Raw genomic sequence first — 25,806 nt, forward strand, 5'->3', positions numbered from 1 at the left:
TCCTCAGATGTTTTAAAAGCAAGCGGTTTTTAAAAGCTCAAATCCTGCTCTTTGTGTTGGTTGCCTCGGAGTTGCCCCTTCGCAACCTAACGATTTACGGTAGAAAACACCGAGGTGGTGCCCCACGGCAGCACGCTCTCGACTTCCGAGCCTGCGGCCCGGGGTCTCGCCCTCCGCCCCCGGCGCCGAGCCGGGCCAGGGCGCAAGGCCCCTCTCCAGCTCCCCCTCCCCGCGCGCTGCTGCCGGCCCTCCCCAGCGCCCCGCCTGACGCTGCAACTGGGCCGGCGATTCGCCATTGGATTAAAAATAGCAGCGTCCCTTCTGCCAGCCCGCCAGTACGCCCAGGCCCCCCGTGCCCGCTCCAGCCCCGCGGCCCGCTCTCCCCACCCTTCCCGGCTCGGCTCCTGTCGCCCGCGCAGCCCGCGCAGCCCGCCGCCGCCGCCGCGGGCGGACCCAGCGCTCCGCTCCGCTTGGGTGCGCGCCGCGGCCATGCAGCGCCGGGGCGCCCTGTTCGGCATGCCGGGCGGCAGCGGCAACCGGAAGATGGCTGCAGGAGACATCGGAGAGCTGCTGGTGCCCCACATGCCCACGATCCGCGTGCCCCGGTCCGGGGACAGGGTCTACAAGAACGAGTGCGCCTTCTCCTACGACTCCCCCGTAAGTGAGGCTCGGCGGCGCCGGCGGCGCCTCAGGGGAGGGTCGCGGGGCGGGCGGCCTGGGGCGGCCGCGAGCCGCCGAACTCGGCGGCACGTGAAGCGGGGGGAGAAGATGCGCAGTGGCAGCCGGGGACCTCCTCGCCGGGAGCCAGAGTTGGCTCCGGGGCACGGCAGTTCAGCAAACACTTAGTGAGTGCCTACTGGGTGCCCGGCGCCGCATGCCCCAAGGCTGCTGAGGCCAAAGGCTGGGCGGCCGCGGTGGCTTGCTCCGCCAGCCTTCTTAGGCTGCCAGGGCCCCAGTACCTAGAAGCTTGCCCCAAACCCCGCCACCGTTTGAAAGATAGATCGAGTCGAAGAGTTCCCTGATCTTAACTGTACGTTGCAGATGGTTTGCGTCCTCTTTGGGGCGACAGCCGAGGGCGGGTAGGTGGACGAGATTGATTCCCCCCCCTTCTCTTTCCGGGACCGTTTGCTTTGCCCAGGGATTCCCACTCCTGGACAATTATGATTTCCTCTCTGAGCTTTTCTCCCTCCACTTTAAATTTCTCCCCACTCCTTTTCTTTACGTCAGAATGTCAGAAGAAACCTTCGGGTGCTTCCACTCGGGCAGCAGAAATAGGGGGTCTGCTGGATTACTACGGTTTCCTTAAGCCTTTCCGCTTCCTCCTCTAAATGAGTCACTTTGAAATGCAATAGTATAAATTATTAAAAGTTCAGTCGCGAGTCGTGACCTCAGAGACTGGAGAGGGAAGTGAAGACGCATCACTGCCTTCCACCCAGGGCTGTTGGTGGTGTTTTTCACCAGGTTGTATGTGTAAGTGTGAGAAGGAAAAGGAGGGTGAATGTCCCTTTCGAGAGTCAAAATGGGCTTCAAAGTGACTCAGCTGTCTGGCGTTTATCATGTCTTTTTGAGGATCAGGTTATTTTTATCCACCTACTTTAGAGCTCATGTGTCACTGGGCAGATCTCAATGCAAAAGGGAGGTGCATGGATGGAGGGACCGAGGCAGGTTTCACAACAATAGTCTAACACATTTTATTCTTATTATGTATTGTTGGCGAAAAAAACCCAAAAAACCCAAATGAGCGGCAAATGTTCCAAAGTATCCTTTATTATGTTGTGAGTTGATTTCAGCTGATTTCAAAGCCTTTTTGTTTTGTACACACTGGAGTCCCAGAATTAGTATCCTCTGTGATATTTAATTTTTCTTTTTTGTTAATTCCAGATCATTTGGGGGATAAAAATCTCATTTGTTCATTACTTATTTTTTTCTTTCAAAAAGGTCTGTGTAGAGTGGAATGAAATGGTTATATTTAATACTTGGCGTATTGTGATCACACTATCTAATGTGACGGTCAGCAGTGTCATTAAATCCTGTTATCCACAAAGTATGTGAAAATGCCATTTTCAGATTTTGTGTCTAGTGTTGGGCAGGTTTCCACTAATAGCTTTTAAAGGTGGAGAGGGATGACCCTAATTAATTTAAGCCATCTGCAGATTGTGAGCTCCAGGAAGAAAGTAGCCTAATTCTTTTAGGATAACACGTGTGAAGTGGGTAAAACTGCTTTTTCTATGTTTGATCTGGGTTACTCTTCAAATTCTTCTTACAAACTTTGTTTTTGTTTTTTTTTTTAAAATAAATTTATTTATTTATTTATTTTTGGCTGTGTTGGGTCTTCGTTTCTGTGCAAGGGCTTTCTCCATTTGCGGCAAGCGGGGGCCACTCCTCATCGCGGTGCGCGGGCCTCTCACTATCACGGCCTCTCCTGTTGCTGAGCACAAGTTCCAGACGCGCAGGCTCAGTAGTTGTGGCCCACGGGCCCAGTTGCTCCGTGGCATGTGGGGTCCTTCCAGACCAGGGCTCGAACCCGTGTCCCCTGCATTGGCAGGCAGACCCTCAACCACTGCGCCACCAGGGAAGCCCACAAACTTTGTTATTGGAAGTCTTTGCCACATTATAGTGTAAGGCAGGTGTGAAAAAAAAAGCTGATTATTTTAATTCACTTCCACAAATAGTTATTGGGAGCTTACTGTGTGCCAAACACTATTCTAGAAGCATCTTGTCCAGTGTAAACTGATGATTTCATTCATGTCACACTACTTCTTTGGGGAAGACTAGGCTTATTTACAATGCCAGTGAATCAGTATATTTCCTTACGTTTCAAGGGAGGAAGAGAAAGAAGGTTTTATAACAAGTTATATTAAAGCACAGTGCATGATAATTCCAGATCTTTCCCTGTGGTCCTTAACAATTCATCATGAAGCCCATAAGGGCTCTTGAGCACCTACTATGTGCCAACTCATACATGCATGGCTATAAGAACCATACAGAGCAAAATCCATTGGTGCCAAACACAGCAGACTTTAATCCACCAGTGCTATAGGACTGTGGTAGACAAAGGACCAAAACCATTTGAGTGGGAAAAATAGTCATCCTTGCACTGGATACTTTTGAAAATGGTCTTAGATAAAGATGCATAGAAATAAATAGGAGAACAACATTCCAGCTCAAGTAATAGTTCTTCTGGGATGGGTGAGAATTGTTTTTTCACCTACCAATTTGGTTTCATCCCAGGCCCACCTTCTCACCTCGACCTGTAGGTTCACCTCTCCATAACTTGGTTCATCTTGCAAGATCTGTGATGGGACCTTCCTGGAGAATGGGGACTTTGTATCTTTGTATTCCCAGCAGCTGGTGCAGCATCTGGTATATATGCCAGGAACTCAATGAATGTGTAGGAGATGTACAAATTACTTGTGGTTACGGGTTCTGAAAATGGTAGGAATACAACATATGGGAAACATTGGGAAAGGAATCATGTGGGGTTATCATGTAGAAAGTGGTGACTTTGTTGTGGGGGACGGATGTGAAAGAGAGAGCCAGACTGGCAGGGTTTGAATCCCAGCTCTGTCACCCAGCTGTGTAACTTCTCTGTGCCCCAGTTTCTCCATCTGTAAAATGGGGACAATCATAGAACCTACCTCATGGGGCTGTTTTGTGGATTAAATAAATTAATATGTAAAGTGTGCCTGGCCAATTAGTAATCACCATAGGAAGAAAAGAAAGAGATAAAAGAGAGTTAATCACATGTTGTAAGCCCAGGTGTTTGGTTGTCAGGGGTTATGTAGAAAGTTTGGTGTGGTTGAGTGGGGAAATTGGTTCATACTTCTGCTCACAAGCCTTCATGAACCACCGTGTAAAATCTACTCTCATCTCCTTAGTTATTGAGCCCTTCCTTCATCTGAATGTACCTTGTCCCACCTCTTCTCACTTTCTAGGTTGTCAGCTCTGGGGAGTCCAGTCTCTGGGTCTTCAGTGTGTTAAGGCTCATTTCCTTTTCTAGGACCACCTTCCTCTATTTGCCTTCTGCTTCAAACTTCATCCTTTCCTCTGAAGCCTGCATTACTTAGGGTCTGTGTCTTATAACACAGCAGTTATAGCCTGTCTTCTATAGTTTGCCATCATTTTATTTTCTTTTACCCATTTAACTTGTAGTTCTAAAACATCTACTTGGGATGAAGCATTAGTAGGAGAGGAGCTGGGCCACTCTGGTGCTAATTATGCCCCTCCCCACCTGTCTGAGAGTGGGGAGCTTATCTTATGCCCTGTCTCAGCTGGGGTCAACTGAAGACCGAGACAAAGGCTTTGGTACAGTCTGTTTATTTTGGGAAACAAAATCCAGCGGGAAAGGCTTTGAGATCATCTCCTTGTAGGAAAATATGAAATTGTGATTTACAATATTGATATTGTGATATTGTGATTTACAATAAGGAATATATATTTGGTCTTTGACCCTCTTCCTGACACAGAGCTCCTAAAACTCTTGGAATTTCCTAAGTGATAAGAGCCATGAAGGTGTCTTTTGTTATCCTTAAACAATCCCCCTTTCAACCACACCTGAGTTTGTGCTAGGGGCTTTTGGAAAGCTCCTTAGGATGGGCTGGTTGTCAGGGGAACCAACCAAGTGATTAGAAGGTAGGAACTTTCAGCCCCTCCTCACCTCCTGGGAGGGGAGAGGACCTGGAGATTGACATAATCAACAGTGGCCAATGATTTAGTCATTCTTGCCTATCTAATGAAGACAACAACAACAAAAGTCCCTGAACCACGGGGTCTGGAGGGTGCTGGGAGGGCACAGGAACTCCACGCCCCATTCCCCATACCCTGCCCTGCGTATCTCTTCTTCTAATTGTTCACTGGTATCCTTTAACATCCTTTGTAATAAACTGATAATCCAGTAAGTAAGTTGTTTTTCTGAGTTCTGTGGGCCGCTCTAGCAAATTAATTGAACCTGAGGAGGGGCTCATGGGAACCTACTATTTATAGTCAGTCCTTCAGAAGCACAGGTGATAACCTGGACTTGCAACTGGTGTCTAAAGTAGGGGGGCAGGGGGAGGCAGCCTTGTGGGACTGAGCCCTTAACCTGTGGAATGTGATGGTATCTCTAGGTAGTGTCAGAACTGAGCTAAATTGCGGGGCACTCAGTGTCTACGGAGAGATGGAGAATCGCTTCCTGAGGGGTCCACCCCACCTCTCACATTCGGTGACCAGAAGTGAAGTATTCTGTGAAGAGAGGAGCGACACAGGAGTGTACTTCTGTCTTTCTGTCCTTCCTTCTACAAGTACTTAGGGATTTGCCTGGTACTACCTCAGACATTGCTAATAATAATAATGACAGCTAATATTTGTACAGAGCAGTGGTTCTCAAAGTGCGCTTCCTGGGCCAGCAGTGCCAGCATGTCCTGAGAACCTGTTAGAAATGCAAATTCTTGGGTCCCATCCCAGACCCACTGAGACAGATACTCTGGGATGGGGTCTAGCTATCTGTATTTGAATAAGCTTTCTAGGTGATCCTGACCCGTGCTAAAGTTTGAGAGCCAGTGTTGGGGCACTTGCTAGTTGCCAGGCAGCATTCTAAGCATATATTTATTCATATATTAACTCATGGAATCCTCACAACAACCTTATGCTGTATATTATTATCATTTTGCAGATGAGGAAACTGAAGCACAAAAGTCACACAAACTATAAGTGGTAGAGCTGAGATTTGAATCCAGGTTATCTGGCTCTAGAATCTCTGCTTTTTTGTTCTTTATTTATACCAATTTAACCATGTTAATTGTACAGTTCAGTGCCATGAATACATTTGCATCGTGTGTAACCATCGCCACCATCCATCTCCAGAACTTTTCTATCATCCCAAACTGAAATTCTATACCCATGAAGCAACAATAACTTCCCTTCCTCCCTACTTCCAGCCTATGGTAACCACTGTTCTATTTTATGTCTCTATGAATTTGCCTATTCTGGGTACCTCATATAAGTGGGATCACAGAGTATTTGTCCTTTTGTGTCTGGTTTATTTCACTTAGTATATCTTCAAGAGCTTCATCCATGTTGCAGTATGTATCAGAATTTCCTTCCCTTTTTAGGCTAAATTATAGTCTATATTTTGTATAGACCACATTTTCTTTATCCATTCATCTGTCGATGGACATTTGGGCTGTTTCTGCCTTTTGGCTATCATGAATAAAGCTGCTGTGATCAGTGGTGTACAAGTATCTGTTTGAGTCCCTGTAGGGACTGTTCTTTACTATTGTGCTGTGTATGCTGCCTTCTGGGCAATGAGACTTGCTATCATGGTGTTTAGTTGTTTCCCAGGGGAAAAAAATAATTTAATTTAGGATCTATGTGGAAAAATCCTCCTCATAATGGATAAACAGATATAAGATAGTAAAGCAAAATTTAGGAACTTACAGATTGTTTTTTTTTCCTCTTGGAAGATATAAACTTAAACTAAGTCTAATTGGTTTCACATATCAAAAGTTCCCTTCTAAAAGCAACTAACTATAAAAAGTTGTTTTACAGCAACAATTCTCAAGCTTTTTGGCTCCTTTATACTCAAATATTTTTGAGGACCTCAAAGAGCTTTTATGTGGTTTCTATCTATTGATATTTACCATATTAGAAATTAAGACAGAAAAACTTAAAACAGCTTCCATTCCATTAGCTTATTAGAGTGATGATGTCATCGGATGTCACGTAGACTCTGAAAAACGCTCATGAGAGCATGTGAGTGATAAAGGCAAATGAGTTCATTATGAAAATAGTTTTGACCTCCCAGATCACTTGAAGGGTCTTGGGGCATCACAGGGTTCCCAGGCCATACTTTGAAAACCAAAGTTCTAGAGTTTAGGCAAGTACAACTGGTTACTCCAGTGACATACCCCACCTGCATTGAGGTTTTTGTGGGTTCACATTTTCACATTGTGGTGATTGAATAATTTGTTGTTAATCTAAGCTCAACCATAATGTCATATTCCACACATACATTCTTCTTAAAGCAAATTAAAATTTAGAGAATCTGACTCCTTTTGAAAACAATTGCAACTACTTGGGCTCGAATTATTGGCTCTTTTAGAGATGAGAATTCTTTATTCTTTTGAATATCAGCTTTACCGTAGGATCATCTGGCTGGGCTGTTTCTTTGGGGAACCTTACATTTTAGCATCCTGATTTTTTTCCTTTGACCACGGGTTAGGAGACTTCTGTCATCTCTTGCCTGGAAACTGAAGACCTGTCTGCCAGGACTCAGGGGAGCTGAGCAAAAGAGGATGAGGGTGGTCTCCACATATGGATATAGAATACCAGCTGGATATTGTCTCCTGGTTCTCAACCCTATCCCTGTTTTGCTAAGCCTTCTCCCATGTTGCAGGAGCTGGGAACATGGACACTGCATTTCCCAGAATCCTTTGATGGCAGGATTCTGATTTTGGTTCTGCCAGAGAGATTTGGAAGGCGAAAGAGAAGGAGAAGCCACTATTGCTATTGCACAATTCACATTGCAGATGTGAGATTTTCCAGTCAGCTTCTGAATGTCCTTCTGGGACTCAAAGACACATCAGTCATGGGGGAGCTGGGATCATCTGTTCAGTTGCTTTTGATGCTTGTGCATCCTGATTTCTTGAACTTGAGTGGTAGTTTCTCTGACCTTGGCTCTCATAGCTCTTCCCATGATTCTGTAAGCCTCTAATTTCCTGTAGTAAATCCCTTCCTGCCTGAAATACCTAGAATAGTTTGTATTTTCTGACCCGTTCTGTACTGATACATGTACATTACACATACGTGTCTAATTCTCCATGTATTATGGTACCCCTATTCTTAACTGAGCCCATTGTCCCACAGACCTGAATCCTTTGTTTTTACCTGCTTTAGAGAATAAATCAGTAGTTTGCTGGTGTGGAGGAGGGATTTGGGGTGCTGAGCAGTACCTACATAGATTTTCAACCTTTCCTCCTTATTTTAGCTCCTTTTCACCCCAATTTCAGAGTAACCTGGAGTTTCCTGGAGGCTTTTGGAAATTCTGGGGTGTAAATCAGACAGAATCTTGGCTTTTCCTCCTGCAGGGCTAGGATTCGGCTTTATCAGCTCATCTTAGTCTTTTTAGTGCTTACCCATCTACAGCACAGTTTCCAGATTGGTGGTTTATGTTTTAAAAAAATCACTTAAGTGTTCTTTTATTTGGGTTTCAGAAAGGAGTGAAATTGACATATATGTGTAATCAGCCCTATGTACCCTAGAGTCCTGCTTTTCTAATCTAATAATCAAGAAGTCGCTTGCTGTCTCTTTTTGGCAGCAGTTAATTACCCTTTAAAGTTGTGTCATTTTTAGAGTCTGGGAATGTAAGAGATGATGCTGGTCCAGTCAGGCAGCCTTTTTGGGAGAGTTTGTATTCTCAGCTCACGTTGAACCTGGACATCTGTGCATCTCTGAGTTCTCTTTTCTCTCCACTACATCCTTCCTGTGGACTGGAGCTCAGTTCAAGGTGCTGCCATTCATTTAGTGCCCCAGGCTGGGAGATGTACAATGCCATCCACTCTACCTCCCTCTCCCTCTCTCTCTTTTTAAACAGCTGTGTAAAATACAACAGAAAATTTACCATCTTAACCATTGTAAGTATACACGTCAGTGGTATTAAGTACATTCCCATTGTTGTGTGCAACCGTCACCACTATCCATCTCTGGAATCCTTCATCTTGCACGACTGAAACTCTTTCCCAATTAAACGATAATTCCCCATTCCTCCTTCTTCCCAGCCCCTGGCAACCACCATCCTACTTTCTGTCTCTATGAATTTGACTGCTCTAGGTTCCTTATGTAAGTGAGATCATACAGAATTTATCCTTTTGTGACTGGCTTATTTCACTTACCTTGTTTTCAAGGTTCATCCATGTTGTAGCATGTGTCAGAATTTCCTTCCCTTTTAAAGCTGAATAATAGTCCATTGTATGTATACGCCACATTCTGTTTATCCATTCAGCTATCAGTGGACACTTGGGTGGCTTCCACCGTTTGGCTATTTGAATAATGCTGCTGTGGACATAGGTGTATCCCTGTCTCTTTTACATCACTTTCCATTAGTGACCGGGTTCCGGCTTGGCCTCCTTTCTCCTTCTCCACTGCCAGGGCTCAGGCCCTCATCACCTCTGGCCTGGATGGACTCTTGCAGAAGCCTCTTAACTGACCACCTTGCCTCCCTTTTATCTGTCACATTGCACTCCCAGTTGTTTCTCTAGAATATGGGTCTTATCATGTCTTCCCTGCCTAGGAATTTTCAACGGCACTGTTCAGACTTTTCTAACAGAGCAAACAAGTCAATTTACCACGTTGATCCAACTTTCCTTGCCAGTGTTGTCCCTTAGCACCTTTGTGTTCTTCAGATGCCCCATGCTTTCATCCCTCCATGCGTTGGCCTGTGCTTGGAATGGAATGCCCTCTCCCAACCCCTCACCCCCTGAAAACCCCACCGATCCTTAAAAACCAGCTCAGGTGTTCTCCTGGGGTGTTCCCCACACCCCCAAGCTGCGTTAGAGAATTATTTTCCTGTGCTTTCAAAGCACTTTGTCCATCTCTATCGTGGTTGGGATACCGATTGTTGAAGACAGAATAGCTGAGGTCTTAGAGAATTAAGGATTGAAAACTGTGCCGTTTGGGAACCTGTGCTAGTAAGGCTGTATCTTTTCTGTTTTTCTGTTTTTAAAAAAATCATGAGCATGCATTTTGGAATAAAAAATGTTATTAAAAATAACCAATGCCATATTTTTACTTTATCATATTGTCTGAAAAGTCGTAAGCTGGACCCTTGAAAAGCTAGGGAAATGTGTCTTGGGTACTTGCTGAGTATTTTGTGTATTATGATTCTAGATGCCCCAGGATCTTGGTGGAAGTGATCACACATGGTGCCCCTTGGGGAGATGACAAGAGAGCTGGTGTCTGTGGGTGTCGCCCAGGCCTCTGTGCTGCCGCTCATAATCAGCCCAGGACACCCGTTGTCCCCATGTGCAAGGCAGATGTGAACGAGAGCACCTATTTTTAGAGCTGGAACAGCAGGACAAGGCAATAATAAGAATTTAGTGAATCTGAACGTGACTCCAGACTAGAGATGTTGCAGAATAGTATGTGCTTCCTGTAATAAGATTAACAATAAAACATTTTGTTTTGTGTTAATTAGCAAGTACTAATACTTATTTAGCGCCTCTTATGCCCCCAGGACTGCGCTAGGTGCTATTGGGGAGGTGTGAGTATTACAGGAGAAACAGAGGACCACAGGAAAGGAGAGTATGATCTGGATCTCTCTATCATAGTGGAGTGTGAGCACCAATTTTGAGTGTCTATAGTGAGTCAAATACTGTTCTAGGTACTTCTCTATATAGCATCTCATTTAATTACAATTGTAACTGGTTATAAGTGATAATTACTATTGTTGCCCTGTTTTACAGAGAGGAAACTGAGAGTCGGGGAAGTTAGGTAGCTTGTTCAAAGATGTGTACAGACATCTCAGTATGTGACAGAGATGGGACGTAAGCCCTGATATGTCATGAGGTTAGACCCTGAAGCACTTATAGGATATTTAAGTTTTGAACAGTGTGGCACTTGTAACGTGTGAATGGAGATTTCAGGCACAGGAGTAATCAGTAAAGTCTAGAAGAGTTATTGGCCTGGACAACTGGATGGGATCTGAAAAGGTGGCATTTTGGAGGAGGGGAGACAAAGGTGTGGAGGTGGCACCAAGCTCGGCATGTAAATGAGAGCCTTCACTGGCTTATGGAAGAGAGGATTACTGGGGAGACTGGAAAGCAAGGCTGGGACTTCTGTGGGTTGTGGAGGAGATGGTCTTGATAAGATTAGACCGGATGAGCAGGCCAGTTAAGAGCAAGGGAACAGAGTGGGGCCGTGGTTATTTGGTGTGGCTGTTCTGGAAGTGGAATGAGGGATAGGTTGGGAGGTAGGGAGACCTTGAATAGGAATTCAGCTAGGAGTCTCTTGTAATATCGGAGGGGGGCGCTTTCCTGAGGGTGATGGCAGTGGGGATAGAGATGGAGGGGTGTTGGGACTAAACTCGGTAGAGATTTCGATGAAAGATATGGCTCAACTTAGTGAGAGAATATGCAGTGGGTGAAGGAATGGGAGGAGTTAAAGATGACTTCACAGCCGGTACCCTGGGAGATGGAGTGTATCAAGGACATAGATGAGGAAGGTGAGGCGGTCAGATTCGAGTTGGCAATTACTGCATGCCCACAGGGAAAACTGGGGACTGACTGGCTTGGAGCTCAGAGGTCAGGGTTCGGATTGCGGAGTTTGGCAGCTCCTAGTTTAGAGACCCTGGATTTGTGAGTAACCCTTCCTTTTGACGGGCCTCAGGGCCCCACCTCTTTGCTCCTGGGCTCTTTGCCCCCCGGGTTGTTGAGGAAGCAGCGACTGGCCCAGGCCTCTTGCCCTCCCACCGGTCGGCCCAAGTTCCAGAGAAACTCAGACAGGAGCCCGAGGCAGTATTTCCAGCCTGAGGCTTTGGAAGGAGCCTCAGTTGGTGTGGGCTCTCGCTCCAGACCCCCACCCAGCAGAGCGGGACCACTGATAGATCCAGATTAGTGGCTGAAGTTGATGAGGGTGCGTGCACCGTGGAGGCCGTCAAACCCTACAGCTGCTTCCCTAGCGTCTCGGAGCCCCGCCCGGTGGGTCTTGCCACTGCTGTTGTCAGGGAGCTGTCATCCTGGAAAGGCTAACTCCAAGGACTCAGCTGTCCTGTCCTTTTTTTTAAAGATTTTTTTTGATGTGGACCATTTTTAAAGTTTTTATTGAATTTGTTACAGTATTGCTTCTGTTTCATGTTGTGGTTTTTTGGCCGCGAGGCATGTGGGATCTTAGCTCCTAGACCAGGGATCGAACCCACACCCCCTGCCTTGGAAGGCGAAGTCTTAACCACTGGACCACCAGGGAAGTCCCCTCCAGCTGTCCTTTTGAGTTCGGGGAGTGGAGCTGCCAGGGCCTGCTCCAGCTTCTCCCCTCTCTCGCAGGAAAGCCTGACACAGCACCCGGCCCTGGCTACTCACTTGAGTGGGGTGGCTCTCCTTTGCCTGTCCCTTCTGCTTTCTTGGAATGATATAGCCTTGAAAAAAAGGAAGAAACTGCTCTTTTCCCCAGGCCCCTACAATGGCCTGTGCTTACTGCCAGCTGCCCACCTAGCTCCTGCCACCAAAATGACATCTGCTTCTCAGTTGAACCCGGTAGCACTTGGGGGGCCAGACTGGCCTGGGTCCCGGTCTGCCCCCCTTCTTACTACTTCATAACAACAGGACTTCAGCAAGTGCCTTAATTTCAGTGACTTTCTCTAAGCCTTGGTTTTCCCTTCTGTACTACCTACCTTGCAGGGTTTGTTGTACTCACGGCTGCCCGTGGAATACTACTTATTGCTATCCTTCTTTTTAGTGAGATGTAGTGGGGGGGATCCCTCCTAGAATAAGGTGAAATGGGATTTATAGGGTCTTGGGGTTGCCATAGCGGGACGTCCTGTACTTGGTAATTCTTTGTGAGGCTCTGTCTGGTAGCAAAAGCCTTGGGCGTGAGTGTTTGCTAGCCTCCGTTGGGGGGAGCTCTGTTCAGGGGTGTTTTTCATACTCAGCTTCAGCTCATACTGATGGACTTTTTATGGGTTAGCCTGGAAACCTAATCTTCATGTTTAATATAGTTTATCAGGGGAAATGCATCCTGAAGAAAGCCATCTGTTCTTAAAAATAATAAGAAAAGACTATAAGAGGTTTTTACCTTTGACAAGGTAGTTTCACATTTTTTTTTTTTAGATGTAAGCTGGGAATTACTTAGGTGGATTACAGCTTCAGTTCAGTGCTGCTGAAGATGCTCACCTCAGTGTCTTCATTCTCTGACGATTTTTATTTTGCCCATTTGTCCTCTGAGCATCGTGGTAGCTGCTTCTCCTCGTGTCCTGCCCAAACCCTTCCCAGCTGTCCAGGTGACAGCATCCTCATTGCTCCAAATACCCAGAGCAAGGGTTTAGTTTCCTGCTTAGGAAAAAAGTTAATAAATGATGCCTCAGTGGAACAGTAAATTTATCGTGTGTCAAAACCTTGCTGCTCGGACTGTGCCTTTAGCCGTCTGGGACCAGGCTGTTGCAGCTGTAAGGCGTAGGAGTTCTCTGCAGAGAGAACGTCAAAGTTGGAGCAAACTAGAAGAATCATGACTGCATTAACATGTCTATTTTTTCATAACACTTCATGGCCACAAGCATGATTTATCAACGTTTAGCAGAGGCCTACAGTCTCTTGGGATTATATGCGTTTGTTTTTTTTCTACTTAGCTGATTTGGACAAATTTATTTCTGTGGATTTGCTGTTGAAACCAAGGTTTTGGATTTTGCAAATGTTGTATTCTGTTCTTCTGGTGAGCTGTTTGGGTCTTTCCAGCCTTTTTTTTTTTTTTAAAATAAATTTATTTATTTTATTTTATTTATTTTATTTTTGGCTGCTTTGGGTCTTCATTGCTGCGCATGGGCTTTCTCTAGTTGAGGTGAGTGGGGGCCACTCTGCTGCGGTGCACGGGCTTCTCATTGCGGTGGCTTCTCTTGTTGTGGAGCACGGGCTCTAGGCGCATGGGCTTCAGTAGTTGTGGCATGCAGGCTCAGTAGTTGTGGCACACAGGCTTAGTTACTCTGCAGCCTGTGGGATCTTCCTGGACCAGGGATCAAACCGTGTCCCCTGTATTGGCAGGCGGCTTCTTAACCACTGCGCCACCAGGGAAGTCCCCCAGCCTATTTTTTTATTTTTATTTTTTAAATTTATTTATTTATTTTCGGCTGTGTTGGGTCTTCGTTTCTGTGCGAGGGCCCTCTCTAGTTGCGGCAAGCGGGGGCCACTCTTCATCGCGGTGCGCGGGCCTCTCACTATCGCGGCCTCTCCCGTTGCGGAGCACAGGCTCCAGACGCGCAGTCTCAGCAGCTGTGGCTCACGGGCTCAGCCGCTCCGCGGCATGTGGGATCTTCCCAGAACAGGGCTCGAACCCGTGTCCCCCGCACCGGCAGGCAGACTCCCAACCACTGCGCCACCAGGGAAGCCCCCCCCAGCCTATTTTTTGATAGTGCTTTTTCTCTATCACATTTCCCCTTTCTGTGGGTTGTGTGCTTGCTGCACTTGATCTGGAACTTTGTTTTACTTTGTTCTTTTTTTAAAATTTAATTTAATTTATTTATTTTTATTACTTATTTATTTATTTTGGCTGCGCTGGGTCCCAGCTGCAGCACGTGGGATCTTCGTTGTGCATGTGGGATCTTCAGTTGCGGCATGCGGACTTCTCATTTGTGGCCTGCGGACTCTTAGTTGCGGCATGCATGTGGGATCTAGTTCCCCGACCAGGGGTTGAACCCGGGGCCCCTGCATCGGGAACATGGAGTCCCAACCACTGGACCACCGGGGATGTCCCCATTTTACTTTCTGACTGCACATTTGCTTCCCATCTGCGTGTACTTAATTTTTGTATTTTAAAACTGTGGTCTGTTTGTTTTGCCCTAGAAGCCAGATTGTACTGGAGAATCTGTGCTCCGGTCATTGGAATATTCATATGTACCGTTCAGATATGGAAGTATCTGAGAGGCTGGATTAATAGGCAGATGCTTGCTTGATGAAAGCAAGAGTCAAGCAGAGAGAGGTGGGCAGTCTTATGAAGTAATGAATCAAAGCAGTTAGGGGTTGACCTCGATTCTGCCGTTTCCCACACACTTCTACAGCTATTCTGTCTTCTATGCTTATGGGCTGTACCCTAAAGTTATAGCCTGAATCTACCCCAGTCTCCCCATCTCTGCTGCAAGCACCCAGCCCCCGCTCCCTCCTCTGCCTCCCCCAGAGGCTAAGGTGCCATCTTGCCTTGTTTAGACAGGGCTGTCTAAAGGACTTTCTGGGATGATGGAATTGTTCCATATCTGCACTGCCCAGTATGGTATCCCTAGCCACATGTGACTGTGTACTGCGCTCTTGAAATGTGGCCAGTGCGATCAAGAAACTGAATTTTTTATTTAACCTAATTTAAATTAATTTAGATTGAAACATTCACATATGCCTAGTGGCTACTGTATTGGGCAGCGTGGGTCTAGACTTTACAGTAGCCTTGGAACCATGTAGTCTCTGGATCCTCTCCCCATAATTCTCTCCCTGTTGCCAGAGTGATCTTCTACTTTTTTTTTTTTTTTAATAAATTTATTTATTTATTTATTTTTGGCTGCATTGGGTCTTCGTTACTGCATGCAGGCTTTTCTCTAGTTGGGGCAAGCGGAGGCTACTCTTCGTTGCAGTGCGAGGGCTTCTCATTGCGGTGGCTTCTCTTGTTGCGGAGCACGGACTCTAGGCACACGGGCTTCAGTAGTTCTGGCTTGTGGGCTCTAGAGCTCAGGCTCAGTAGTTGTGGCGCACGGGCTTAGTTGCTCCACGGCATGTGGGATCTTTCCGGACCAGGGCTCTAACCCCTGTCCCCTGCACTGACAGGCGGATTCTTAACCACTGCGCCACCAGGGAAGTCCCAGAATGCTCTTTAAAGATGTAGATCAGATTGTGGCGCTTCTCATCTGGGAACCATCCAGTGGTTTTGCATCCTGCTCGTCTCCTGCCTCTGCAGACCTCTCCTCCCTCTCCCTCGACTCCAGCACCCTGAGTTTCTTTCTGTCTTTTGAGGACATAGCCAGGCTTTTCCTGGAGTTGTGGCTTTTGTACGTGCTTTTTCATCTAGAGAGGGTTCTCTTTCCCCTTTGCTTGCCTGGTCCCTCATCCTGAGATCTCGCCCTCCCGGAGAGCGCCCCATGCTCCACCCCCATCACGCTGTATCAAGACCCCAACTCCCTGGTCTCCACCCTCAGGCTCCTCTATCACTCTTATCTCTGCCGGAAATTATCTTTTATGTCTCTTTCTGTTTATTTCCTGTCTCTCCTTGCTAGGATGTAAATGTTATCAGGACACCAAGCTTGCTTGTCTCTCTGCTGAATAAACTTCCTGCCCCACATCCCCCAGCCCCCCTTCTCTTGCCCCCGGAGAAGACATCACAGCCTCATTCTCTCTCATAGCTTATTTTCCAGACTCCGCACAGGCCACCCCCGCCTGTAAACTTGGATGGCATCCGACTAGGGTACAGTGTCCTTGATTAGCTTCATTTTTCTCAGTTGTAATCACATTCTTGTCTGCCTTCCTAATCACCTCTCTTTTACTTGTGTGTTCCCACGTTTCCTTAGCTACTCATTTCGAGATAATCTCTTAGTTATTTCAAACCACACTTTTACTTGGAGTAGCGGTAATATCCAGACCCTTAAAGCTGTGAAGTTGTGAAAGCCTAGGGAAAGCTTGGTTTAAGAAAAGGAAACATTTGAATGACTGCCTGTTCTATTCCACATATATTTTTGGATTCTAAATACATTCAGTTAAGAAAAATGTTATTGTTTTTATTATTAAAAAGTGAATCCATGTTCCTAAAGAAAAATTAGAAAATGCCAAAAGACTATGTGAAGGAAAAAAAAAAAATCACACCTTATTTCCCAAAGCTGTTATGACATCCTGTGCCGTGGAGCGTGTACGTGTTATGTATATTACATCGTACACACTCTTTTGTTACTTGCTTTTTTCACTCAAAAATACTATGTACAGTTTTTCCTATTAGTAAATACTCATCCCAAGTCAATTTTAAATGGCTGAAAAAGTGTTATGTTTCATGGATGTACCGTAAATTACTAAGCAAATCTGTTCTTGAGCATGGGGGTTAGTTCTTTTCACTATTATAAGCAGTTATTTTAGTTCATTTCTTTTCTCTCCTTTTTTTTTTTTTTTAAATAATCAATGTTATAGGAAATACTGCGTTCTTGTCCCTTTTGTCTCCCCTTTTGTGTACGGGTGTGTGTGTCGTGGATTTGTTGTGACTACATCTACCTGCATCATGTTTCTCTTTGAGGCAGTGACCGCTCGTTTTCCACACTGTTCTGATGTTATACAAACAAGGGTTACGCAGGATGCTGTTTCCTGAGTGCGCGGCTCACACAGGCTCCCTCTCCCTTCCTGTCTTCCAGCGGAGGCTGGTCTCCAAGAACACACTGTCGTAAACAAAGTTCTTCAAACACCTACTGATTGACAGTGTGGTGTATTTTTATTTAAAATGACTGTTCACTTGCTCCTCTGAAACATGTTGTAACCTTGACCTTTATATTCGCCAGTGTTTTAATATTCTTTTAAATGGCAAGCAGTGTAAAACAAGGTGACTTTGTCCTTAATGTTACTTCTGAATAGCATGCAGGGTCATCCAACATAAAGTAATAAGTGAATGGCTCTGTATCTCTTGTATCTGTATTGAAATGCATTGAAGACTAGGTTTAAACAATGCATGGGCTTCTAATGCTGCTCTTCTCTTTTAGGGATTGATCGCGGGGTGGGAGAAGTTGACAGAGGGAATTGTTATGGAGCCTTGGAGAAGCCCTGAGTGGTATTTCTTGACTTCCTTGTAATTTCAGGTTTCTAAATCAAGTCTTGCATCTTGGTCATGTTTCTGTTCAGTGCATCATGTGAATGATAATTAGAATCTTCTTTAGCTAAGACCATATGCAGAGAAGCACACACTGGTCATTCTGGGCTGGGTGGCCTCTGGAAGTAGGAGCCAGATAGGGTCCGTGGTGGGAAGGGGTTGTGGAGACAGCATTGCTGTCTTGAAGAACCATGTGAGGCTGGCTTGGTTATGGAAGGCAGGAGAGCTGGGACAGTGCATTTCTGGCGTCCATGTTGCCAAGAGCATGACTTTAGCCAAACAAACCTGAAAAGTGAGTATTCCTGCTGGTGCCTCAGTCTGTTTTTCTATGCCTGGCCATCGGTTCTCTTTTGATGATTCGCATTGTTTAGTTATGCCAAAGAGTTTAAATCGAGCCTGTGCTGCGCAATGTATTTTAAATCCAGATCGGGAGGGCACTGAGGACCGGTTTGAGAGAGAGAGACTAAACTGTGTAACTAAATGACAGATAACTACACAAAACTTGCTCTTCCATGTTTGTCCAGTCCTGCTCTGCACTGTTCAGGTACTGTTTTTGCAATTCAGTAATGAATGTGATACAATTTTCCTGCCCTCAAGGAGCAAATGAATGCATGGCTCAGCTTCTGAATGAAGGAAGCTTGGGTTTCTCACAGCTGCAGATTTCAATGAACAAGATGCTAACAGTTGTGAAATGAAAGTGGGTTTGGTGTTAAGGACCATCAGCACGGGGGGACGAGCAGAGGGATGTGGGAATCGGTCGCGGGCAGAGGCTGGCAGGTCGACAGATGGGTGTGGGACCTGGGCAGTGTCTGCAGATGTGCAGGCGGTGACATGTGCAGCTGGTTTTGACATGGGCTGCTCTGAAGGCTTGAGGCCTGGCCTGGTGTCCCCGGGGGTCCTTGAAGAGATGCTTTCCTGACAGTGAGACTCTCAGAACTGGGCAGTTCACCTAGCTCTAGACCAGGGCTGCTTGAAGTGTGGTCAGCTGACTGGTGCCATGAGATAAGCACAAACATTGAGAGTAGGTGCTTAGAAATTTCTATAGCAACTTGACATTGAAGCCACATCCAAGTGCATCAGCAGTGGATTAGTTTGTTTGAACAGGATATAGACCCATTTGGGTTTTGCGGTGCTTACACATGTAAGTTCACACCTGGCTGGAGCTGAGAACTAGCCACGTGCAGTGGGACCACCAGGACCATGTATCTTTCCTTAATGAATAGAAGCAAAACAAAATACAAAACAAAACGAAACAACCTGGTCCTTCATGACAGTAGTATGAGAAACACCACTCTAGACCAAGCACAAAGACAATGGGAGGCGAGGCTGAGGGCCCCCAAATCAAGAACTTAAATAAATATAAAACCGTTGATCTGTTCCAGTTTCATTTCAGGTTTTTGTCAGCGTACAGCCTCCCTTCCCCTCTCCCTTTTCTTCCTTGTCATCAGTATGTGTTCTTTTTCCATGAACATTATTTTTGTATGTACATTATACACAATTCTATACATATTTTCCGTACGCAATTACACACAATTCATACATTTGTCATTTTAAACAATGTTACAGTATTTGTTATGTTTATATGTCTCAAGTTCTTAGTTCCTCTATTTGGGGTCATTGCTACTTTTTCCTATTATAAATAGTTCATCTGTGAATATTTTTGTACAAGTTAGTTATTTTTCCTCTCTCTTACTGTTGGGTTCCTAAGGTCATACTCAAAGGAGAAATACTGTGTCAAAGGTCACAGTTTTATTGCTCTCTAGAAGGGTGGAACCGATTTATATTGTGGGAGTAGATATACAGGTTTTCTCCGTGGCTTCCGGCTGTGTAATATTAATACTTTTTGCTAGTTTAGTAGGTGAATAATTGCCTCAAGATTGTTTTAATTGCTTACTTCAGGAGGTAGTGATGATGATTTGATTTTAGTATTTCTTACAGTTAAAACTAAACGATCTTTAAAAAAACAAGAGTGAGCTTTTACCAAGTTGAACCTGAATGTTGACATCTTGTATCAATAATTTTATCACTTTTTACATGGTTTGGATATAAGCTTTTCTTCATTATACTTTACATCTTTCCCCATTCTGTTATTGTTGGTTTTCTGTTTGTTTCCTTATATTTTGTAATGCAAAACTTGTTCTTTAGTGTTTACATTTTTATACTCAACTACTCCATCTCTTTTGATATTATATATTTTCTTGGCCAGAAATTATTTTCACCTTCACAAGTAGGATAAATATGCTATTCTGCTCTTTTTTCTAGTTTTTTAGATGCTTTTCTCCTGGATCTATCTGGACCTCGTTATAGTGTTTGGTGTAAGATGTGGATCTAGATTAATTTCCTTCTATACTGCTGTGTAACTCTCCCAGTAACTTTTATTAGTGATTTCTACCACCACCCCACCCCCGCCTTATTTTTGTGTATCTTGTGGTTTGACGTATATTAAGCAATTATCATAGAATGAATATATTTTTGGAATCTCCGTTCTTATGCTACCGTTTGTTAAAAAATTAGACCAATATATGAGAATTTTATTGTAATCTATTTTAGTAAACACTCTACCACTATTACTTGAAAAACGTATTAGTATATATTCTGCCCTCTTATTCTTTGAGCTACATTTCACTGTCGATTTGTACGGTTCTCTAACCTGCCTGGTTTCTTTTTTTAAAACATTTTTAAAATTTTTGTTTTTTTCTAAAGACATATCACACCAAATCTTAAGACAAAAGACACTGGATATTAAGAAAGAGGTGGTCCATCCCCGTCTTTACCATCTAGTGCAGTTACTTTTCCTGTGTGTACTCTGCTAGCATTATTACAAAAACCAAGATGTGATCCTTGGTTTCTGCAGTTTTAGCAGTACTTATACAAGAAGGTCCTTCCTGATTTCTTGGCTGCACTATTGGCCACATGAAGGCAAGTGCTTTATAGTGCTTTCTGGGGGCAGTGATCTTAGTGGGGGTGTGGGTGGTCTATGAGAGGATGAGGGTGAGGATTTGAAAACTCTTAAGAGTCAATTAGCTTAGCTCTGATCCCAGGCTATAAACCAGTCTCTGTGCTTTGGTCACAAAGGAATCTGGTTGAGATGTGTCAGCACAGACTTGTCATCGTTAGTGAGAGAAGCCACTCAGAGCACGTGGCATGGAGTATTGATTTTGTATGTGAAAGAAAGTGTCTTATAGGACCAATATTTAGACAATAATGAGGCAAGAGGGAAGGAAGTGTAGATCATTAGACTGGGGTGTTTTGTTCTATATGGGGTAGCTTTTAAAGGGTTTTTCTGTCTCAGTGTGCCTTGAATTTTTAGAACTTCTGGGAAGTCCCCTGAGTAGTGCTTCCATCTCAGAGCCTCTAGAGAGGGGCATATTGCTGTTTCAGAGGCCAGCCCATATGTGGGATGGAAGATGCCCTTGGATGTTTGTAATAGAATCCTTCGCGATGTGGGGTCATCTATGAGTGCCAAAGCATTTTTTTCTTTGATTATGGACTTTGTGACAATATCAAGTGACTCCAGAGATTTGAGATTGAATGTTTGGCATATTAAATTTTTATCAAATTCCCTAATAAGTAAAAAATTCTTGGCAATGAAATTAGCAAAGATTGTATGGTTATTTTAGAGATTATATACTCTTGCATCATATAGCTATTCTGTATTTTTCTTCAGAAAAATGCTATGCTTGAACGTTTTTCTTCTGCTGCTTGCTAATTTCTTGCTTCTCCCACTAGTTGCCTGCTACATTTTCTGACAGATTAATATTTGTTATCGCCAGCCTGTGTGGCTGTCAGGCTCACTTTTTTCTTCCTTCTGCTCTGCCCCCCAATTATAAAATAATTGTGATAATAGGAGATACATGTAGCACACAGACCTTTTAGCTCGTAATAAATAATTACGATGTTTATGTAATAATTTATAGCATGGAGGGTGTTTCATCACCTTTGAACTTCACGAAACCTTGTGAAGTGGGAATTATTGCTAAAACCATGTTTACTGAGGAAAATACTGAAGCTCAGAGACTATCTGGCAACCTGTTTAGGCAACAGAGCTAAGTAGTGGCAGTTTAGGACCTCTGCTTACAAATCTCTTATTTCCCCCATTATATCTTCTGGTTTGAATTCTTTTTGATCGAATTGCATTTTGTTGGAAGAGAATGGAAGTGTTGTTCTTTTTTTATTTAAATCACACTATGGGATGCTCAATTTAATGGGCTTAATGAATAGCCGACCATTATAATGATACAATATTTTTTTCTTAAGGATTATGACTATGCAAAAGAATATGTTTATTTAAAAAATCTTTATCTAATCTGTTGATCAGGTGAATGTAATGTGTTGCCCCTAGTTGAAGAACTTTTCTAATTTTATTCTAGTGATGTCATTTTTTTTGGCTGTGTTGGGTCTTCGTTGCTGCGCATGGGCTTTCTCTAGTTGCGGCGAGCGGGGGCTACTCTTTGTTGTGGTGCGCGGGCTTCTCATTGCGGTGGCTCCTCTTGTTGCGGAGCACAGGCTCTAGGTGCGTGGGCTTCAGTAGTTGTGGCATGTAGGCTTCAGTAGTTGTGACATGCAGGCTTCAGTAGCTGTGGCTTGCGGGCTCTAGAGCGCAGGCTCAGTATTTGTGGTGCACCGGCTTAGTTGCTCTGCAGCATGTGGGATCTTCCCGGACCAGGGCTCGAACCCGTGTCCCCTGCATTGGCAGGCGGATTCTTAACCACTGCGCCACCAGGGAAGCCCTGAATCACTTTGCTGTACAGCAGAAATTAACACAACATTGTAACTCAACTATACCTCAATAAAAGTAAAAAAATAACATTAGTTTATGAAGTGACGGTCGTTGGATCAGTTGCCAACATTCTTCTATCCGTGATTGTCCCTAACCCCAGTTTGGAGAGTCAGGCAGGCATGTTTATTTCCCAAGGCCTCTGAGGATCTCCGTGCCTGTGAGACCGTGCTCAGCTGTCTGGGAGCACCGGGAACCCAGGGTTGTGGCGGGAGCTGCCTCTGGGTGACTGTGAGCCTCGGAGGTCACTGGAGATGACTATGATGGCCAGGTGGCCTTTTGCCAGGCTTTGTGTTCATTGTTTGTCATCGTTTGCCTTCCTTCCCCTTCCCTTTTTCTGTGTCTAGACTACTTGACTAATGTAACCTGTCTCTTTCTTCTAGAATTCTGAAGGTGGACTCTATGTATGCATGAATACATTTTTGGCCTTTGGAAGGGAGCATGTGGAAAGACATTTTCGAAAAACTGGACAGAGTGTCTACATGTACCTGAAGAGACACGTGCGTGAGGTGAGGTGCACACTTTGGGAGAACTGGCCTTGACATCTTCCCCGTAACGTTGTTTTAGTGGGGTTCATCACATGGAGATTTTACTATGCCCACGTAACTTCTCATTCTCTTGGATGATAGGAAACAAAACTAACACTGTTGGCAGAAATTCATAGACTTCCCAAACCTTAACTTAACGAGTTTTATGTTTCTCTTCCTCTAAGCCTCTGATCGGAGTTGTTAAGAAAGACATGGGTTGCTGATGGAAAAAAAAATCAAGTCAAAAAGTACAGAAAATAATGCCAGAAACACTCATGGATAGAAAAATCAGAAATAAAAAAAAAATATTTGGATATTTTTGCTTCAGATTTTTTTTTTTTTTTTAGTGAGAGAAAGAGCTTTCCTAAAAGTTCAAGTCCCTTTTGGTCTCCTCCGTCTGCAGAAGTAACCTCTGTTGTGAATTTGCTGTTTCTCATTCCCATGCCTGTCATTATATTTTATTTAGTTGTGGGTATTCATGAATAATATATAGTATGACTTTATGTGTTTTAAAGTTATAGGTAAATATTATCATACTGCTACCTCTAATTCTGCCTAGAGCTATCCCCTTCAACAGAATCTATCCATGTTTCGATGCATCCGGATGTACTTAATTCATTTCAATAGTTGTTTGGTGTTCCATCTTATGAGTACCTGGTCATTTATTATTCTGTTCTCCCATTGATGAAAACATTTAGATTGTTTCCATTTTTTTTTTTTTTGCTTCTACAAACTATGTACCAATTAACAATTTTATACGTTTCTCTTGGGGGAACATGTGCAAGAATTCTTTCAGAAATGTATCTAGAAGTGGCAGTGTTGGCTCATGGGTATGCTTACCTTCATTTTTACTGGTTATTGCTAAATTCCTCCCTGGAGTGGTTGCACCAGTGTACACTCCAATCTGCCTTGATTATGAGTGTTTCCCCGCACCCTCACCAATGCTTGGTCAGACTTCTGCTTTTTGCCAATGGAACGGTTGTAAAGTGGCATCTAAATATTCGGCATTTCCTCCTGTGAGGGTTGAAGGTCTTTTCATCCATTTATTAGCCAGTTTCCTTTTCTTTTCTCTGACTTGCATATTATATTTTTGGCCTATTTCTCCATGGGTTTATCTTTTTCTTAAAAGTTTGATTAGTTCTTTTTACATTCTGGATACCAAAAATTTGTGTTATGTACAAAATTTTCTTGTGGTCTGTGGCTTGTCTTTTTACTTCATTTATGAATTATATTGTAGAACAGAAGTTTTGAATTTTCATCTATTTAGATTTATTAACCTTTTATGAGTTGTGCTTTTTGTAGCTTGTCTAAGAAATTGTTTCCCAACTCAAGGTCATAAAGATATTTCTTCTAATACTTTTTTTTAAAGAAGTGTGTGTGTGTGTGTGTGTGTGTGTGTGTGTGAGAGAGAGAGAGAGAGGGAGAGAAAGAGAGACTGTGAATGTTTTAATGTTTTAACATTTTAGGTCTTTAATTCATCTATAATCTTTTTTTTTTTTTAAATTTATTTATTTATTTATTTTTGGCTGCATTGTGTCTTCGTTGCTGCGCGTGGGCTTTCTCTAGTTGCGGTGAGTGGGAGCAGCTCTTCGTTGTGGTGTGCGGGCTTCTCATTGCAGTGGCTTCTCTTGTTGCAGAGCACGGGCTCTAGGCGCATGGGCTTCAGTAGTTGTGGCACGTGGGCTCAGTAGTTGTGGCTCATGGGCTCTAGAGCACAGGCTCAGTAGTTGTGGCGCACGGGCTTAGTTGCTCCGCGGCATGTGGGATCTTCCCGGACCAGGGCTCGAACCCGTGTCCCCTGCACTGGCAGGTGGATTCTTAACCACTGCGCCACCAGGGAAGTCCCTATAATCTATTTTTATAATTGCGTCAAGTGTGGGAATCTGCTTCTTCCCCCCCGTATTGATGACCAGTTGTCCCACTATTACTGGAGGAGTGCAACCTTTTCCGATGATTTATAGTGACATTTAAAACAAATATTTTAACTTGCCATTCACACTTGGGTCTGCTTGGGGGTTCTCAGTTCTATTTTGTTGCTCTTATTTGTCTGTCTCTGTGTTGGTGCCTCAAGTCTTGATATCTAGGAGTGCAAGCACTTTTTCCATGTTCATTTTTTTCCTAGAAATTTCCTGGATTTGGATGTTTATTTTTCTATATGGATTTTGGAATCAGTTCATCTAGTTAAAAAAAATCCTGTTGAGATTTTGATAGCGATCACATTGAATTTGTAGACTGATCTCTAGTCTATATCATTGTCTAAGCTCCATGAGGGCAGGGAGTCTGGTCTGTTTTGTTCACCTCTGTGTCCTCAGCACTCAGTAGTGCCCAGCACATAGTAGGTGCTTCATAAATATTAACTGGATGACTGTTCAACATGGCATACCTCTCTATTGATTCAGGTCTCTTTTATGTCCTTCAAAAATATTTTGTAATTTTCAGTAAAGGAGCTTTTATTTTTGTTAGATTTTTTAAAGGTACCCTATAATTTTTGTAACTATTGTTACTGCTTTTTTATCTTTTCATGTATTTTAATTAGTTATCCATGTCGTTTGGAGATATTATTAATTTTCAAATATTGATTTTATATTTAGCAATACTGTTCAATTTTCACTTTAGTCCTAATAGTTTGTAGACTATCTTGGATCTTCTGTATAGTCAACGCTGATTTGAAGTTCATCTGATCTCTCACCCCAGCCTACCTAATATGTTCTCTGTTTAAGTTCTGGACAAAGGAGAGATCCCCAAATTGGACAGTGGGGAGAACAGGAGGAAGAGGAGGAAGAAAGACCAGCAGGTCAGATAGGTTATAAACTGAATGATTAGCTTTACAGTAATCTAACCTTGGCCTAATACTATATGATTTACATTCACTACTCCTGTTAGGTGGGACATAACAATTCTGATAAAGTTTGCTTTGTATCATCTGTCTTAGTGTAAAGTGATGAAGTTTTAGGAAACTGAGGGGAAAAAAATGAAGCTGAGGCCCAGAGACTTGAAATAACTTGCTCA

At 43.9% G+C, this 25,806-nt stretch overlaps 1 protein-coding gene and 1 non-coding gene across 3 annotated transcripts in view; one reads left to right on the top strand and one right to left on the bottom strand.

Moving 5' to 3' along the window:
• Window positions 1-450: 450 nt before the first annotated feature.
• The window catches only part of USP13 (ubiquitin specific peptidase 13), a 120,809-nt gene continuing 95,453 nt past the window's right edge, over window positions 451-25,806 (top strand). For both annotated transcript variants that reach the window (XM_068546285.1, XM_068546286.1), the window contains exons 1-2: window positions 451-657; window positions 22,654-22,779. In XM_068546285.1, coding sequence (XP_068402386.1) covers window positions 490-657; window positions 22,654-22,779 — 294 coding nt within the window. In that variant the 5' untranslated portion in view covers window positions 451-489. The remainder of the gene's footprint in view (window positions 658-22,653; window positions 22,780-25,806) is intronic.
• Window positions 20,197-20,373, bottom strand: LOC137766882 (small nucleolar RNA SNORA81). Its single transcript, XR_011074412.1, has one exon. It is a non-coding gene; the product is annotated as a small nucleolar RNA SNORA81 (small nucleolar RNA).

The sequence above is a fragment of the Eschrichtius robustus genome, chromosome 6 (assembly GCF_028021215.1).
Source record: "Eschrichtius robustus isolate mEscRob2 chromosome 6, mEscRob2.pri, whole genome shotgun sequence".
Classification (NCBI taxonomy): Eukaryota; Metazoa; Chordata; class Mammalia; order Artiodactyla; family Eschrichtiidae; genus Eschrichtius; species Eschrichtius robustus.